Consider the following 14,664-nt stretch of genomic DNA (forward strand, 5'->3'; position numbering starts at 1 on the left):
AACGATGCTGCTGCATCCCATTATGCCCACACGGGCTGGTGGGAGGGAATCACAGAATCCCAGAATATGCTGAGCTGGAAGGGACCCACAAGGATCATCCAGTCCAACTCCTGGCCCTGCACAGGACCATCCCCAACAATCACACCAGGTGCCCCACAGGATCATCCAAATGCTCCCTGAGCTCTGGCAGCCTTGGTGCTGTGTCCACTGCCCTGGGGAGCCTGTTCAGTGCCTGACCACCCTCTGGGGGCAGAACCTTTTCCTGAGATCCAACCTAACCCTGCCCTGACACAACTTCAGGACATTCCCTCGGGTCCTGTCTCTGATTCCCACAGAGCAGAGATCAGTGCCTGCCCCTGCTCTTCCCCTCCCAACGAAGTTGTAACTGCAGTGAAGTCTCCCCGCAGCCTCCTCCAGACTGAACAGACCAAGTGCCCTCAGCTGCCCCTCCAGGCCCTTCCCCATCCTCGTTGCCTCCTTTGGAGGCTCTCTAAGGGCCATAACCCCTTTGCTGAAGAGCCCTGTGAAAGCCCAGCAAGCAGAGCGCTCCCGGCACCGGGAATTGCAGGAATGGGCTGGAGCTGTGGCCGCTGGCCCTGCAGGAGGGGGTGTTTCCATTCCCTCAGCAGCCAGATCTGCCCCACACACGGCAGATGGTCCAGGCTCCTTCTGCCATCTGGCGCCAGCTCCGGTCATTGGGAATCCACAAAGGACACGCGAGGTCACGGATTAACCCCGTACCCCGTTCCTTTGTCCCTGTGCCTGCAAAACTTTCCAGCCACCCACTCTTTCACCACCTGTATTGGGTCTTTCAGGGGGTGAAGAAAGATGTTATCCCCAGGATAATGGGGAGAGTCTACATTTTTAGGTCCCAGTGGTTCAGTTTTCCACCAGGAAAGCCCTCCCTGCTCCTGGAGCACCCTCCAAGGCATCTATTTCCCCTCTAGATTACCCTAAGCATAGGGATAGTCAAAATCCATGGAGATGGAGCAGCTGTGAGCCCGGTGTGGAGGCATTAGGCACAAAGCAGAGTTTATCCGTGAAAAACCAACCCCCACCACATGGGAGGAACCATTTGTGTTTCCTGCCCGTGACCCAATTCCATGCACCACAATTTGATTACTCTGCTCTTGATTGGAAAAGCCATCTCGCTGCTTTCTCCCTCCAAATGCTTCTCTCTAACGAGTGTTCAATGAAATCAGTGGTCTTTGATTTGGATGAGTTGGAAAAATATATCTAAAAATATCAGTTGTGCCCCCTGAGGCTTTTCAAAGTTTTCTTGGAAGGGTGAATGGGTTTGGGGAAGGTATTTTACTCCAAGACATCCCTGTTTCAACCCCTCCATGAGTATGAATTAAACTCTGCAGAAGTGGATTTTGAGCAGAACACTACCAGATTAGACAAAGTTTAATATATAAATATAAAAACATCCACATAAATAAATAAAAGTATATATATCTATAAATATATAAATACATAAATCAGACATGTCAAACATACTGGGGTCACTTTGACCCAACTGGATAATGCCTCCAAGTCTACTTGAAGTATATAAATATACAAATACATAAATACACAAATATATAAATATATATATAGATGTACATTCTGCAAATTATATATATAATTTTATATATGTGTCTGTGTGTGTGCATATATTTTCAATTATTTAATCTTATCCACACCTACACATGGATACTTTCTAAAAATGACCCATATCTCCAAGAAAACCCCAAACCAATCAAAATTAGAAGTCAAACCCAGCCCAGACTTGCTCAGAAATCAATTTTTCCCTGAAAAATTGCTTTCTAATATCACCACCTGCTTGTGCATGTGTCTTGGAGCAGTTTCCAAGCCCTGCTGCACATACAGAATAATCACGGAATCATTTAAGTTGGAAAAGACCTTTAAGATCTTCGAGTCCAACTGTGAGCCCAGCACCACCAAGCCCTTGGGGGATGATTTTCCCTGCAGCGATTCCCAGGGATGGGTGGCTGATGCACAGCAAATGCTGGATGGGTCCCTCCTCTGAATTCTCTGCCTGCCTGGAGATAGTTCAGCATGATTTTGACCTTTCTGCCCCTATTAAAATTCTCATTCTGGCTGAGAACAGACTATGATAGATGCAAGGAAAAAAACTGCAAAAACCATTGTTTTGGGATTTTGTGGTTTCTGGGTTTGGTGAAGAAAGCACCAGAATGTGACAGCTTGGAATATGAGGTACCAGAGGATGGGGATACACCAACATCTCCACTCTGCAGCTCATCCTGACATTAGATTGGTTAGAGCCTGGTGCTAATAATGCCAAGGCTGTGGTTCAATCCCTGCAGGATTCACTGTGATCCTCGTGGGTCTCTTCCAACTCAAAACACTCTGTGATCCTTGTGTCCCATCGTGTTCCACCTCGTCATCCCCCACCATACCCGCCACCACTCTTATTTCTCTTCATTTTACACCCTTTAATAGCTCCAGGGTGCCTCCCAGCTTCCTAAAGCCATGTCCTCAGTGGAATTCATGGCCTAAATGGTGGAGAGGGTGGGGCAGGACTGTGCCTGCCAGTGTCCTCCTGGGCACCCTGCGGACCCCAAGCAGGTATTTGCTTTAATCCAGCTCTGTATCAAAGGCTTACCTGGAACTGGGCACTGATGCTGGGTGGTTTTTTCTTCTTATGGAGATGAAGGAGAGATTTGGTGATGCGGTCGTGCAGCGTCAGGTTCGTGAGGTGCTTGAGGGACTTCACATCCAGCAGGTGCTGTGGAGAAAGAGAGAATCCATATAAAATCTAGATGTTATTACCCTACTCTCCTATATCCCTCCTTACCCTCTGCCTCTTAATCCATTAATTGCATCGTTGCCTCTTCAGGTCCAACATGGACACAGAGAGGAGTAAAACCAATGTTTGCTCCTCCTGGTCTCCCATCTTGACCACCCACGCAGCACTACCAAAGACCAGAGTTACTGTTCTGAGTACAACAGATCTTTTGGCATCTCTTAAATACAATAAATGCAGCCACGATGGAGGGAAAGTGAATATAAGCCGAGTCTGTTGTCTGTCAGGTACCAGGCCTCCTGCATCACCTACTGTCTCATTTCAGTGTAGAGATTTAATTATTCAATTGCACCAGCACGTATGTGCTCCTTCCCAGGTGGAGGAAAACAGGAGCCAGAGCAGCTCCAAGGAGGATGGAAGTGTTCATACCTCTCATTCCCAGCACAAATCAGGGCTGAAATCATTTGGGTTTATTTAAATTGAAGAACCCTGAACAAAGCTGAGTAGACCAACGTTTTGGTGTAGACCCAGTGGTCTTCTTAACCCATCAGCATCTCATCACTGTACCTCCAGCCTTAACCCAGGGACCAGCAAGGGAGAAATGCTGCTTCTCACTCACCTTTGGGAGGTTTGGTTTGGCTTTGATGTTCTTATTCCGCCTGGGGAGACAGTAAACGGCTCAGATTAATCCACATGTGTGGAACGGAGGAGTTTATGGACAAGCCCTTCCAGACCCCCCCCCAGCAGCTGCTGCCTCCAACCTGCACTGAAACTGGGCTGCTCTGCCTGCTTCAGGTGGGTGTGTAACTTTAGAGGCACAGGTTTGAGAAGAAAGTATCCAGTTAATGGGAATGGTTCCAATGGGAATGATGGGATGTTGGTAATCATCCCCCACATCAACTCCAGCCACACTGGGATGTTCTCTGCACCTTCCTGTGAGGCTGCAGCGAGAATCAGCATCTCCCCACCTAATTTATAATGGAAACTTTGATATCACGTTAAAAACTGTGAGTGCATCACATCTCTGGTCTGATCAGCGGGTTTGTTCCTTCTCTCTTCCCTGGGTCTGGCATTACAAATGACCGATAAGAGTTAAATCAGACGTGTCAAACATCCTGAGGTCACTTTGACCCAACTGGGAAACACCTCCAAGTCTGCTTGAAACCCTGCTATAGTTTGATATCCCGGTTATTAACATGCTCTAACCACTTGTGCTGCTCACTGTGCCCCAGGAATAGAGCCCAGATCCCCTCCTGTACTGACATGAGGATGCCGTGGGCCCTCTCCAGCAGTTTGCTGTTGGTGGCGTTGACGAAGATCCCATCTTTGTCCAGGAAGGCACCAGGGCTGGCGAGCCTGTTGTGCCTCATCCCCATCCGGCCATTCCAGCCGACTGCATAGGCATCCCTGCAACACCCAACACCGTTGGGAAGAGAGAAAAACTCAGTTGTGTGATACAATAAAAGAGAGATCCTAAAGTAATCCATTGGTAAAAAATGAGCTGGGGTTTTATTCTTTCCACTGTTCACTTATTCCCATGGGATGAGTCCATGGTGCCAGACCCCATGATTGGGCTGCTTAAGCACCTTTCAAAGATCAAATATTCATAAAAGCATCAAATTACCAGCAGGAGAATAAGAGCTTCCAGCTCTCCCAGACAGAAACCTTGAGTCTGCAGATACCTCCAGACACTTTGGTGGGATGAAGGATACAAGGCCATGACCTCTGCTCATGTGTCCTCTAGACTATGATTGCTGGTGCTGACTCTGTCTCCTCTAATTCCTACAATCATTCCATTAGGAAAAGAAACAGCAAATGTAATTTGCAATAAACTAATTATTTGCCAGCAAGAAGGATGTCAGCCCCAGCTGGACTGATGAGTTGGCCCAGAATCCCTCACTGGGACCTGATCACAGATCAACCCCCCAGGTTGGTCCTCTCTGCTGTGGGGCAGAACTGTTGTGGTCTCTAGAAATGCTCACCTGGCTGCAGGAAGGCTGAAGGGAACAGTGAGAGGAACCAAAATCCTCTCTTGGAGGGAGGGAAACAGATACTTGACCAAAATACACATCAGGGCAAAGAATTTCCAGAGTGGAGGAGCCTTACTATGGTGTCTGGGGTCACATGAAGCCTCTCACGGGCAGCACCCAACTGCCAGACTTTTGGCTTCGTGGTGTGTTTTTGGTGTTTTTTTTTTTTAATTATTATTTTAATTTTAAATTTTTTATCAGCCTTGCAGAAACCATCACATGAAATAAAAGTGATTTAAGGAAGGATGTGGGGTCTGCAATCACCCCCAGAGCTGTCTCAGCCAGGAGGAAAAGGAATAGGAGGAAACTCCAAGCAGCACCAGGTCATGAGGATGCTGAAGGACACTGTGGTTTAAATGGGGCCTCTGGCACCAGCCACTTCTGAGGTCTGACAACAAGGCAGCCCTTTGCCTTAAAGCCTTGATTTGGAGGAAGGGCAGATCTAAAGCATCACATGGAAATTAAAAAACAAAGGATGTAAAGCTGCTCCTTCAGCCAGCTCAGAGCCTGGAGCCAGGGCCTTGGAGCAAAGTCTCCTTCCTGCCTTGCTGCAGCGCTTCCCAAATTCCTTCCTGGCCTCATTAAATCAGCATTTTGACATATACCACTATTAAAAGAAGGGATGAATCACAGCAAAGTAAAACCCCTGAGCTGAGTGCTCCAGGATCTGCTTTTTAAAATCAGGTTCAATTCCAGGATGGTTAGTGAGAAGCTTGAATATGCAGGTGATCCCTCCTGTCCACCTTCATTTTCTTTACAGCAAGGTTCCCCATCCATCAAAAAACTCCTACTTGCAGGTGGGAAAGAGCCCCAACAGTTGATGGGCACCACTTAACCTCAATGTCCACTTTTGGGATCTACAACCTCTCACTAATCCTGGCTGACCTCAATGCCCTCTTCAGCTGGAGACTGGGTGTGGATATACAGACTCTGAACAAGACTAGAGAATGGAAAACCCTAGGAATTCCCACATGGTTTTGAAAAAGCCAAGAAACAAAGTGACAGCTCTGTTTATTATGGACAATTTATGATGGGTACACAAATATGGGAACGACACAAACTTTCGGTACTTGGGCGGTCAATCATCTCACTGAGCCCAACCAGCTGCTTCCAGACAGACTGAGCAGTACCTGCTCAGACACCCCTGCATATTAAAGTGTCGTCAGTGAACCCAAACCAGCAGGATCTCAGCCAGCCCGGGTGCTCTGGGTTACCCATGCCATGGCTCTCATTACTCCACAGCCAGTGAAGGCACTTCCACCACACGCAGCTCCACCAAGGGCTGGTTTCCCCCCCGCAGCATGTGCAAACCACCCATCCACTTTCTTCTGAGATCAGAGGAGAGCTCTTGGCTCCCTAAACCCTCCACAGTGACTTCCTGTGTGATGTCATGCCTCAAAATTGCTTTTAGAAACAAGCCCCAGGCTATCCTGTGGGTTGGATGTACAACGCAGCCTTATCAGCGACCGCATGATCATGAGATGGCTTTGAAAGCAAATTCCTGTTTAATTTAGTGCTGTAAATCCCTTGCTGGTCTATCTGCTGGAAAGCTGGTAAAGCAAATCTCTCTTATAGACCTGCACCCCTCTATTTACCTCTTCTTGCTCAATGAGAGCAATTTAACTGAAATACCAGCATTTATCAAGTGTGGTGTGATTCCTCAGAGCAAAATCACTCATTACCTGCCTACTCTGAAAGTGCAGGATGGAGCACAGAGATCCTGTGAGAGATCCAGTTTGTGCTTCCAGAGGGAAGGAGCACAGGTGACATTTGGGGAGCCATCATTGCTGGGAAGGGGAGCAAAGATCCTGGACCTTGTCCTGAGGCACAAGACCAGGAGGAACACAGGAGTTAGGACAGCTTTAAAGCACCTTTTCTGCAAATATACCAGTAAAAGTATCAAACTGGGGCTGTTGGCAGGACACAGCTGCTGAGGAGGACGAAGAAGGCAGCACAGTAGTTGTTGCCCTCAATTCTGGTTGTTTAAGGCAATTCGTCTGCTCTGCTGGTGTCTGTTAGGCCACAACAACAGAGCAGACCACAGACTGAACCCCACAGTAAATAAACACATCCCCTCGTTGCCTGGGTCGGGAGGACTTTCCCTGCCTTTACAACAGCACCTTGTTGAGATAATTGAAATGTTTTGGGCTATAAAAACAAGCAGCCCAAGCTCCTGAACTAATGTGCCTCCAAAGCTGGAGCTGGGCAGGCTAGGAAAGCCCCATCCCACTTCCCACAGGTTCCTCATGCACCCAAGGCTTGCTGGAGAAACTGCAGGACTCCTCTTATCTACATGTGGGGATCTCCACAGGGACAAAGTTTCACCTTACATTATGTTGAGGGAAACTTGCACAACCAGAGCTGCCAGAAAGAGTGAATGTCATCTGGAGACACCAACCTGCCCTGCCTCGAATGTCACCACAGACCCAATAGATCTGAGCCCCAGCAGCTGCAGAAGCAGGAGAAAGACAAGGAGGGGTGGGAAAGATGGATGTGAGGACAACCAGGGTTGCACCACCTTCCCAGCACAGGGTGGGATTGCTTGCACTACCTGGATTTCTGCTAAAACTCAATAAGTGGCACAGATTTATGAATTCAATCCATCAATTCCATAAAAATTCCATCCTCTCTGACCACTGCAAATAAGCTGACTTGTAATGATGTGAGAACATTCAGTTCTCCTTCAGTAGGGTGCCACCAGCACTCCCAGAGGGAAGGAATTCAGAGCAAGAGGGACATTCTGGTCTTGATGACACTCAGAAGGCACATGATGAACAAAGCCAGGCAAAAGAAGCCACTTTTCTTCCTCTAGAAAAAAAGGAACAACATCTATCTAATTCCTGTCATGGCTGTCTGGCATTAAAGCCATTAAAAATTAGGTTTAATCATGTATTTGGAGGATATTTTATCTTGTGTGGAAGGGAACCCTCTGCGACATAAGATTTGATGGACACATTTCAGGAGACAGTCTCAGACTCCTGACTTGTTCTGGGCTCCTCTCAAAACTCAGAGCAGCCATGAAGTCACAGCTGGAGATCTGCAGCTCCAAGCAGAGTTTTTAGGAGCTGAGGATGCTCTGATTTCATATCTTTCCCCAACACACACCTGCTCAGAGGGAAGCAGAGAGGCACTGTGACCCTTCAGAGGTGGGATTGGGATAATTAGACTTCCTGGGGCCTGCTGAGGGATAGCACAAGAGTAGCTGGGGAAAAGGAGGAAGAGCAGTACCCAGATATCCCTCGGAAATGAAGACTTTGGCTTCACAAGCAACTTCATTCTGAAATGAATATGGCAAAGCTTTTGCACAGGAGGCACAGATCTGCATCTCCAAGTGCAGAATTGACTCTTAGAACAAGAAAGGTTCATTAAGTAGCTGGTCAAATGGCCAGAACCTTCAAGAAAGGATTTAAAACTAAATCTGTACCTAAAATCTGCAAAAGTCAAGTAGTTTTGAGGTTAACGTGCTTTTATGCCCTAAAAACAAGCAAGTATTTGGCAAGGTACCACCTCAAACCCCACAACTTTCAGGTCCTCCCCACTCTGGGGTGTGTTGAGCCACCACACACTGTGTGAGGGCACTTCTGCCCCCAAACCCATCCTCATTAAACGATTATTTCCTTGATATTGGCATATCCATTCATTTTTTTAAGCTTCTCACCACCTGGGCCACCACCCCACCCACAACCGCTGCGCTTCGACGCAGGGAAGTCGCTTCCCACGCCTGCTGTTTAGTCAGGTAAAGATGTTTAGACCTGATCACACATATAAAACAAAGAGAAGACAAAAACTGAGAAGCAAGATAGGAGAAAACATCAATACAGTCATTTGCAACTCCAGGCAATGCTCTCCCAGCCCACATTCCCTGCCGTGCAAAGGGCCTTACCGCTGGGTCCTCTCGTTGATGGTGTTGACTCCCTGGAGGTCGGAGAGCGGCGTCCGCGGGCTCTTCCGAGTGATACCTGGAGCAGCACATGAAGGAAGATGTTTCTCCCTGGCTTGGCCCCAGCAGCCAATTAGCACAGTCACAGCTCAGCCCTGAGAAGGAGCGTGGGTGTGTCCTGGCACACGCCGGGCATTCCCGGGTGCAAAGGATGCTGACATGCCCATCGCTCCCACCTCTGCCAGAGTCATCACCCTTGGGAGTAATTAACACTGTAATTGCCCTCCCACACATGTACCATGTCCCAGCAAACATGAAGGAAGAAGTAGATGGGGGGGACCAGCCACTCGTGTGCTGCATGGCCAAGACATTCCCAAGCCTCCCCTGTGCATGGGATAACCCAATTGCGTGGGCAAAACACCTGGACATAAATAGGGTGCTTGGAAAAATGGTCATTTATTCCTTAGACACTTCTTCCCTCCCTCCCTACAAACATAAGAACATAGTAGAAATACCATATATACTACTTTTTATAGGCTTGATTGTCCATTGAACCTCTCCTTTGATATCTAGTTTTAGAGTAATTTATATGTAATAAAATATATCTAATAAAATAAGATACTAAATAAAAGATCTACTTGATATTCAGTCAAGGAAGCTGCCACACATGGTTACAGAAGCAGCTGTTTCAAGTTGTTATCTTCCCCCAGGTGGAAATATTTTGTAACCAAGCATTTTAGGGAGACAGGAGACAATTTTCGTTGACAACAAAACACTTTTCAAGCCACGAAGCCACCGAAATTTAAAGATCAGATAATCTGGAGTTTGACATGAAAACAGCTGAGCAATTTTCAAACTGCCTGGAAATCGCTGCTGTGAGACAGGAAACATCTCAGTGTTCACCTGGATATGGGGAAAATGGATTTTATTTTACCCTGAGACATCTGAAGTGGAAAAAAAAAAACCTCTCTCTAAAAAAAAAGAAGTCTAAACTCTGGTTTAGTAGATCCCACATTTATCACCTTCCTATTTAATACAGCTCAGGTGCTGAGCTAAAAGGGGTCCTGAGGATCTTTTTGTTCTCAAAGATGAATACAAAGCAAATACAAAGCCAAGACCTGAGCTCGTCCGCCTGCTCTGCCATTCCTGAGAGCCTGAAATCCCTGAGGAGAAGATGAATTCCTACCAAACCTTCACAGGTGACATCCCTTTAACAGGACATCTCCCATCCTCCTGGACCTGGTGAGCTGTTGTAACAGCTTGTCTTGAAGCTGAACGTTGGGCAGGAGGTGCCTGGAAAGGTCCACCTGGTGAAGTGATTGGATCTAAAGGTGGCCAAATGTCCTAGAAATGTGGGCAAAAGGAAATTTGGGAATGTGCTGCCACAGGTCATCTTCGATCCCTCCTGTGCTCCAAGGCAGGACCAAATCTCTTCTGCTGAGAACGTTTGGCAACCTCCAACTCTGGAGGTTTTTGGAAAGCCAGGCAGATAATCCATGGGAGTGCCTTGAGCTCAAAACTCTTTTCAATCCCTCTTTTTGCCATTTAAGCCATTTTTTGGTTACATTTCTTGTCCTAGGAGTGTTCTTTCACCTTTTCCAAGACTGGCATTTCTGTGCCCAAAATTGCTGGTTTACAGCACAGAAACCCAGTTGTAAAGGGGGGAAAAATAGGAATAATCAGGAATCTGCTTGAAATATTGCTTTATACAAACTAAAAAAGAAGAATTTTCTATGTTGTGCCATCACTTGGCTCTTTAAAGCAGAAATTCAGCAGTGCCACAGCCAAATAAAAGCTGCCATGCTGATGTAGCCCCTTTTCTGGGAAATACAGGGGAGAATTTTGTAAACAGAAGGGAAACAGGTCTTACATTTAAGCTGATGAGTCACATGTGGCTTTGAGAATTCTGTATAGTGAATATAGGATATTGTAAATATTATGCTCTGCATAAAAGGACAGCGGTGTGAGGGCAAACACTCCCTCCCCTTCATCCAGCCCAGACACAGACTGATCTGTTTTACATTTCAGGCAGGGAATTATTCTGATTTTTCAAGCACATTCCCTTTTCTTCAGCTGGAGGGATATCCCTCTTCAGCTGGAGTGTTTCACAAAGGTGGCCTGATTTGCCCAACAGGTCTTTGTCCTCATTGAGAGGAGCCTTGAATAATCCCAGTCTACTTCCTACCGAGAAACATCAACCAGCAGACCTTTGGTCTTGAGCTCAGGAATGTCTAAACCCAGTGCCTTGCATTAATTGATGGACCCAATGGTGCCAGGGAAGCAGCTGAGATGGCCAGGGAAGGGTGATCAGTTGGCTATGGAAGCTGAATACAGAGGGATCTAAAGGGAATCTCAATAAACTCATCAAATCAATTAGTTTTCTCTCTTTTTTTTGTGGCAGAACTAATTGCACAATTCAAGACAAGGAGATGATTTTGCTTCCTCTCTCGAGGATGACATGGATGTGACCTCATCTGATTTCTGGGAGAAGCTGAGTCCCCAGGGCAACCTCAGCCCAAAGAGCTTCGCCTGCGGGGCCCACCGACCTGCTGAATTCGGAACAGAAAAATCACACACACTCCAAGCCTGGTTTAGCCAAAGCTGGGGAGCCTGGGAGAGCAGAACACCCCGTGGGAAGATGGGAATGATTTCTGGATGCAGAACAGGAATTACTCGTTGGTCTGGGCAGATGCTCTTGGCCAATTCACAAACTACGGAGATCCTGGATCCACACATTAGATTAATCCTGAGAGAGCCCAGACTGTGTGGACTAGTCTATAATAAGTGAGGCTTTAAGATGCTGAGCTCAACTTCGCTGCTTCCTGCTAAGTTAAAGCTCCTTGAGTTGTATGAATTTTCTTCTTCCCATTAAAAAACTGCAAATAAACCCCCAAAACCTTCCAAATTGCTGAGTTAACTTGCAAATTAAAGTTAAATTGATGAATTAATTACAAGTAAAATAACTGTTAATCACCTTCCTTTTCAATGGTTTCTTAGTGACATCAGTGAGGTCACTTAGCACAACACCACGTAACAAAATCTAAAACCTAGTCAAATTTAGTATTACTCTTTTATATTTTCTTACAGGAGTGGTGGGAACTGGTAGGAAAAAACAATGTAGTTAAAATAAGAATGAAAGTCTAAATTAAGAACTGAACCACCTCTGCTCCCCCAACCCCACAGGCTGCAGGAAGCACAGACACCTGACAGAAAGTTTCTAACAGGAAACCCAGAGTTGTGAAGACTTAAAATGCACCTACTGCACTTACCACGCTCAGCTCTGCAGAGAAAAAAAGGTGGTTTGCATTTCCCCCTAAATTTCACGTTTAAGCACCTTGGGCTGAGGCTCTGCCCGTGCAGACTGTGCACAGCAGAGCTCTAGTGCTGTCAGCTTCAACGTGCCACACGAAGGGAGAGGATAATGGCAGGAAAATGAGACAGCTAAACATGAGAGCACCAAATATCTCTTTATATATGGAAATAAAAGAGAGTAGTGCAGGCAGGAGTGTCCATGTTGTCATGCAGGATGAGTTTGTTACGTGACAGAGGAGGAGTGAGGAGGAAGAAGTGGAGACCAAGTGCATCTTAACTCATTCTGTAAGATAACATTGCCAAATGCATCTGCTTTAAGTAAAAGCCCTTGGAGACAATCTTTTCACAAGCTGAAGTTAGTTTTGAAGCCCAATGAAACCTAAATGAAGTAAAATTCCAGGTGTACCAGCACCCTGCCTTGTATCAGGAATATTCCTTAACATCAACGGGGAAACCACCGATGATGCAATACCTCCAGAGAGGTGACATTGCTTTTCATTTTCCTCTTCCAACTGTGCCTAATGATTTCCCAATAGGGTCCAAATTGCTCTAAGGCACTGGCTTGATGCTGGAAGGCTCCTGGGGCATTGTTTTTGACCCTTTGGACACAGAATGCACCTGGTTTCCATTTCTGGTGTGAATGCCGTATCAGAGGGGAGGGTGGGTGGGGGAGCCTTACTGTACTTCTCCTCCTTGCACCTCTGCAGGATCTCTAAGCTCCTCTGATGGACTGGGTGGTGGAGAAAGCTAAAACTATCCACACTTTTCAAAACCGCACATGGCACTGCATCATCATGCCCTTGGGAAGCAAAATAAAAACAAACAAAAAAAAAAATGGAGAGAAGAGAGAGATTATATGAGCAGAAATCAGGAGAGGGGCAAGAACGAGCCCCAGGGACGCGAGAGCTCGAGGGTCGTGTCGACACAATTTAACTTCGGTTTCCTCCGGACACGGCGCTGTGGCACAAGAGCTGGACCACATCCCAATCCCAATCATAATCCTTCTTAGCCAGAGCATAATCACTTTATAATCGCTCCAAGATTCTTTGGGCAAAAATTAGATTATTACATAAATTTACTTTTATTAATTTCTTTTAAAACCCTTCCTGTGCCTCTGCCAGGAGCTTCCCGCAGTTCCCGGTGCAGATGCTCCCTGACAGGGCCACCTGGAATCCTCACCCTGCACCCCAGTGCCACACTTTGCTCAGAAAATGGCAATTAAAAGGAAAAATATAAATTCTTTGCCTTAAACAAGGGTTTCATGCTCCTGGAGGGCAGATTGGAGTTTGGCATGATAGGTTTGAGGCCCAGAGTTGGAAGGAGCCACTGCTGCGCCGCCAAGGGGAGTTTTGGTGGCCCAGCTCTGACCGTGGGGTGGAGGAGAGGTCACACAGGTGACACTGTGACAACCTCTCCGTCACCCTTGGCCATGCCAAGGGACATGTGACGCTCCCGTGAGGTGCGATGAGGTCACCGAGGAGTTACCTTGTGCCGGCACGTACGGAAGCATTTCATACCAACACATTGAATCATCAGAAAGGACCTGCATGAACTTCCCAAAGGAACACTCTCAAGGGGCCTCTTCCTCACATTCACACCAGTGAGACCTCAAGGACCAAGTTTTTGATTGCTGTCACCTTTACTTGGCAAATACAGGTGGGGTTTTCTAATTATTTCACAGGAGGTTGGCTTTTTTGGTGCCCAGCTTCAGGGATAAATCTGCAGAAGCCCCTGGGATTGTTTCTGATGAGGTGTTATTGTGTAGGTCCACAGTGGGCACTGACCCACGGACCAACCCTTGGTGGCCAAATTCAGCTGCAGAGCCCACTGAGGATAGGCAGAGGCCCAAGACCATGAAACCTTTGTCAGAGAGAGGATTTGGGTCCAGCAAAACCAGGGTGAGAAGCTGGGACTTTCCACAGTCAGGTTTATAAGAACAGCACCATTTTTTCCACCAAAGGATTAGGGGCTTTTTTTTGTGTAATACATTTATAGTGATGATACAGCAAAAAAAGTCAATTAGCCAAATTTCTTCCCTAAAAAGCTTGATAATGTTCCTTTAAACAAAGTTCACGAACAAATCTAGTTCAAACACGTAGTTCTATTGGACCATTTCAACCCTCACTGATAAACTCACTGATAAAAATAACTAAAAATCAAAGTATTGAAGAATTTCACCCTTCAGCCAACTGCAGGTTGTGTTCCATCCAAGGAGAGTTGGCAGCACTTGGGCAGAAGAGAAAGATACCCAACAAAATTCACAGTGACACCACTTTGCTGCTTTTCACCTACAGGCTCACAAGGACAATCACACTGTTACCAAAAGCTGCACTATCAGGAGCACAAAAAAAAGGAGAGTCCCCAAAGCCAGCAGGAAAAAAATGCTGATTATTCTTCCAGGAGCATCCCCAGCACTGGTGGGCACTGCTGGCATGGAGGAGATAACCAAGAGGATGATGCAAAGGGAAGCAGAGCAAAATTGTGCAGAGCTGCTTATCCATAAGCCAGGGATTTTTCAGGAAAATCCCCGTTGGGTGTTGCAAGGGTGACTTAGATGGGGAAAAGCAAGAAAGACCCAGCTGGGGTTGAGACAAAAGAGTGCAAAGAGCCCTAAATGAAAGAAGCCTGTTGCAGATATTTCCCTGTCTCCTTACCACACCTGCCTTGAAAAA

General features: G+C 46.6%; 1 protein-coding gene across 6 annotated transcripts in view; it reads right to left on the bottom strand.

Moving 5' to 3' along the window:
• The window catches only part of MYO9A (myosin IXA), a 146,096-nt gene that overhangs the window by 30,677 nt on the left and 100,755 nt on the right, over positions 1-14,664 (bottom strand). For all 6 annotated transcript variants that reach the window (XM_017816970.1, XM_017816973.1, XM_017816975.1 and 3 more), the window contains 5 exons: positions 12,672-12,791; positions 8,684-8,759; positions 4,034-4,177; positions 3,390-3,429; positions 2,630-2,752 (listed from right to left, as the gene is read on the bottom strand). In XM_017816970.1, the coding sequence (XP_017672459.1) occupies positions 2,630-2,752; positions 3,390-3,429; positions 4,034-4,177; positions 8,684-8,759; positions 12,672-12,791 (503 nt within the window). The remainder of the gene's footprint in view (positions 1-2,629; positions 2,753-3,389; positions 3,430-4,033; positions 4,178-8,683; positions 8,760-12,671; positions 12,792-14,664) is intronic.

This window comes from Lepidothrix coronata, unplaced genomic scaffold, assembly GCF_001604755.1.
Source record: "Lepidothrix coronata isolate B3197 unplaced genomic scaffold, Lepidothrix_coronata-1.0 Scaffold58, whole genome shotgun sequence".
Classification (NCBI taxonomy): domain Eukaryota; kingdom Metazoa; phylum Chordata; class Aves; order Passeriformes; family Pipridae; genus Lepidothrix; species Lepidothrix coronata.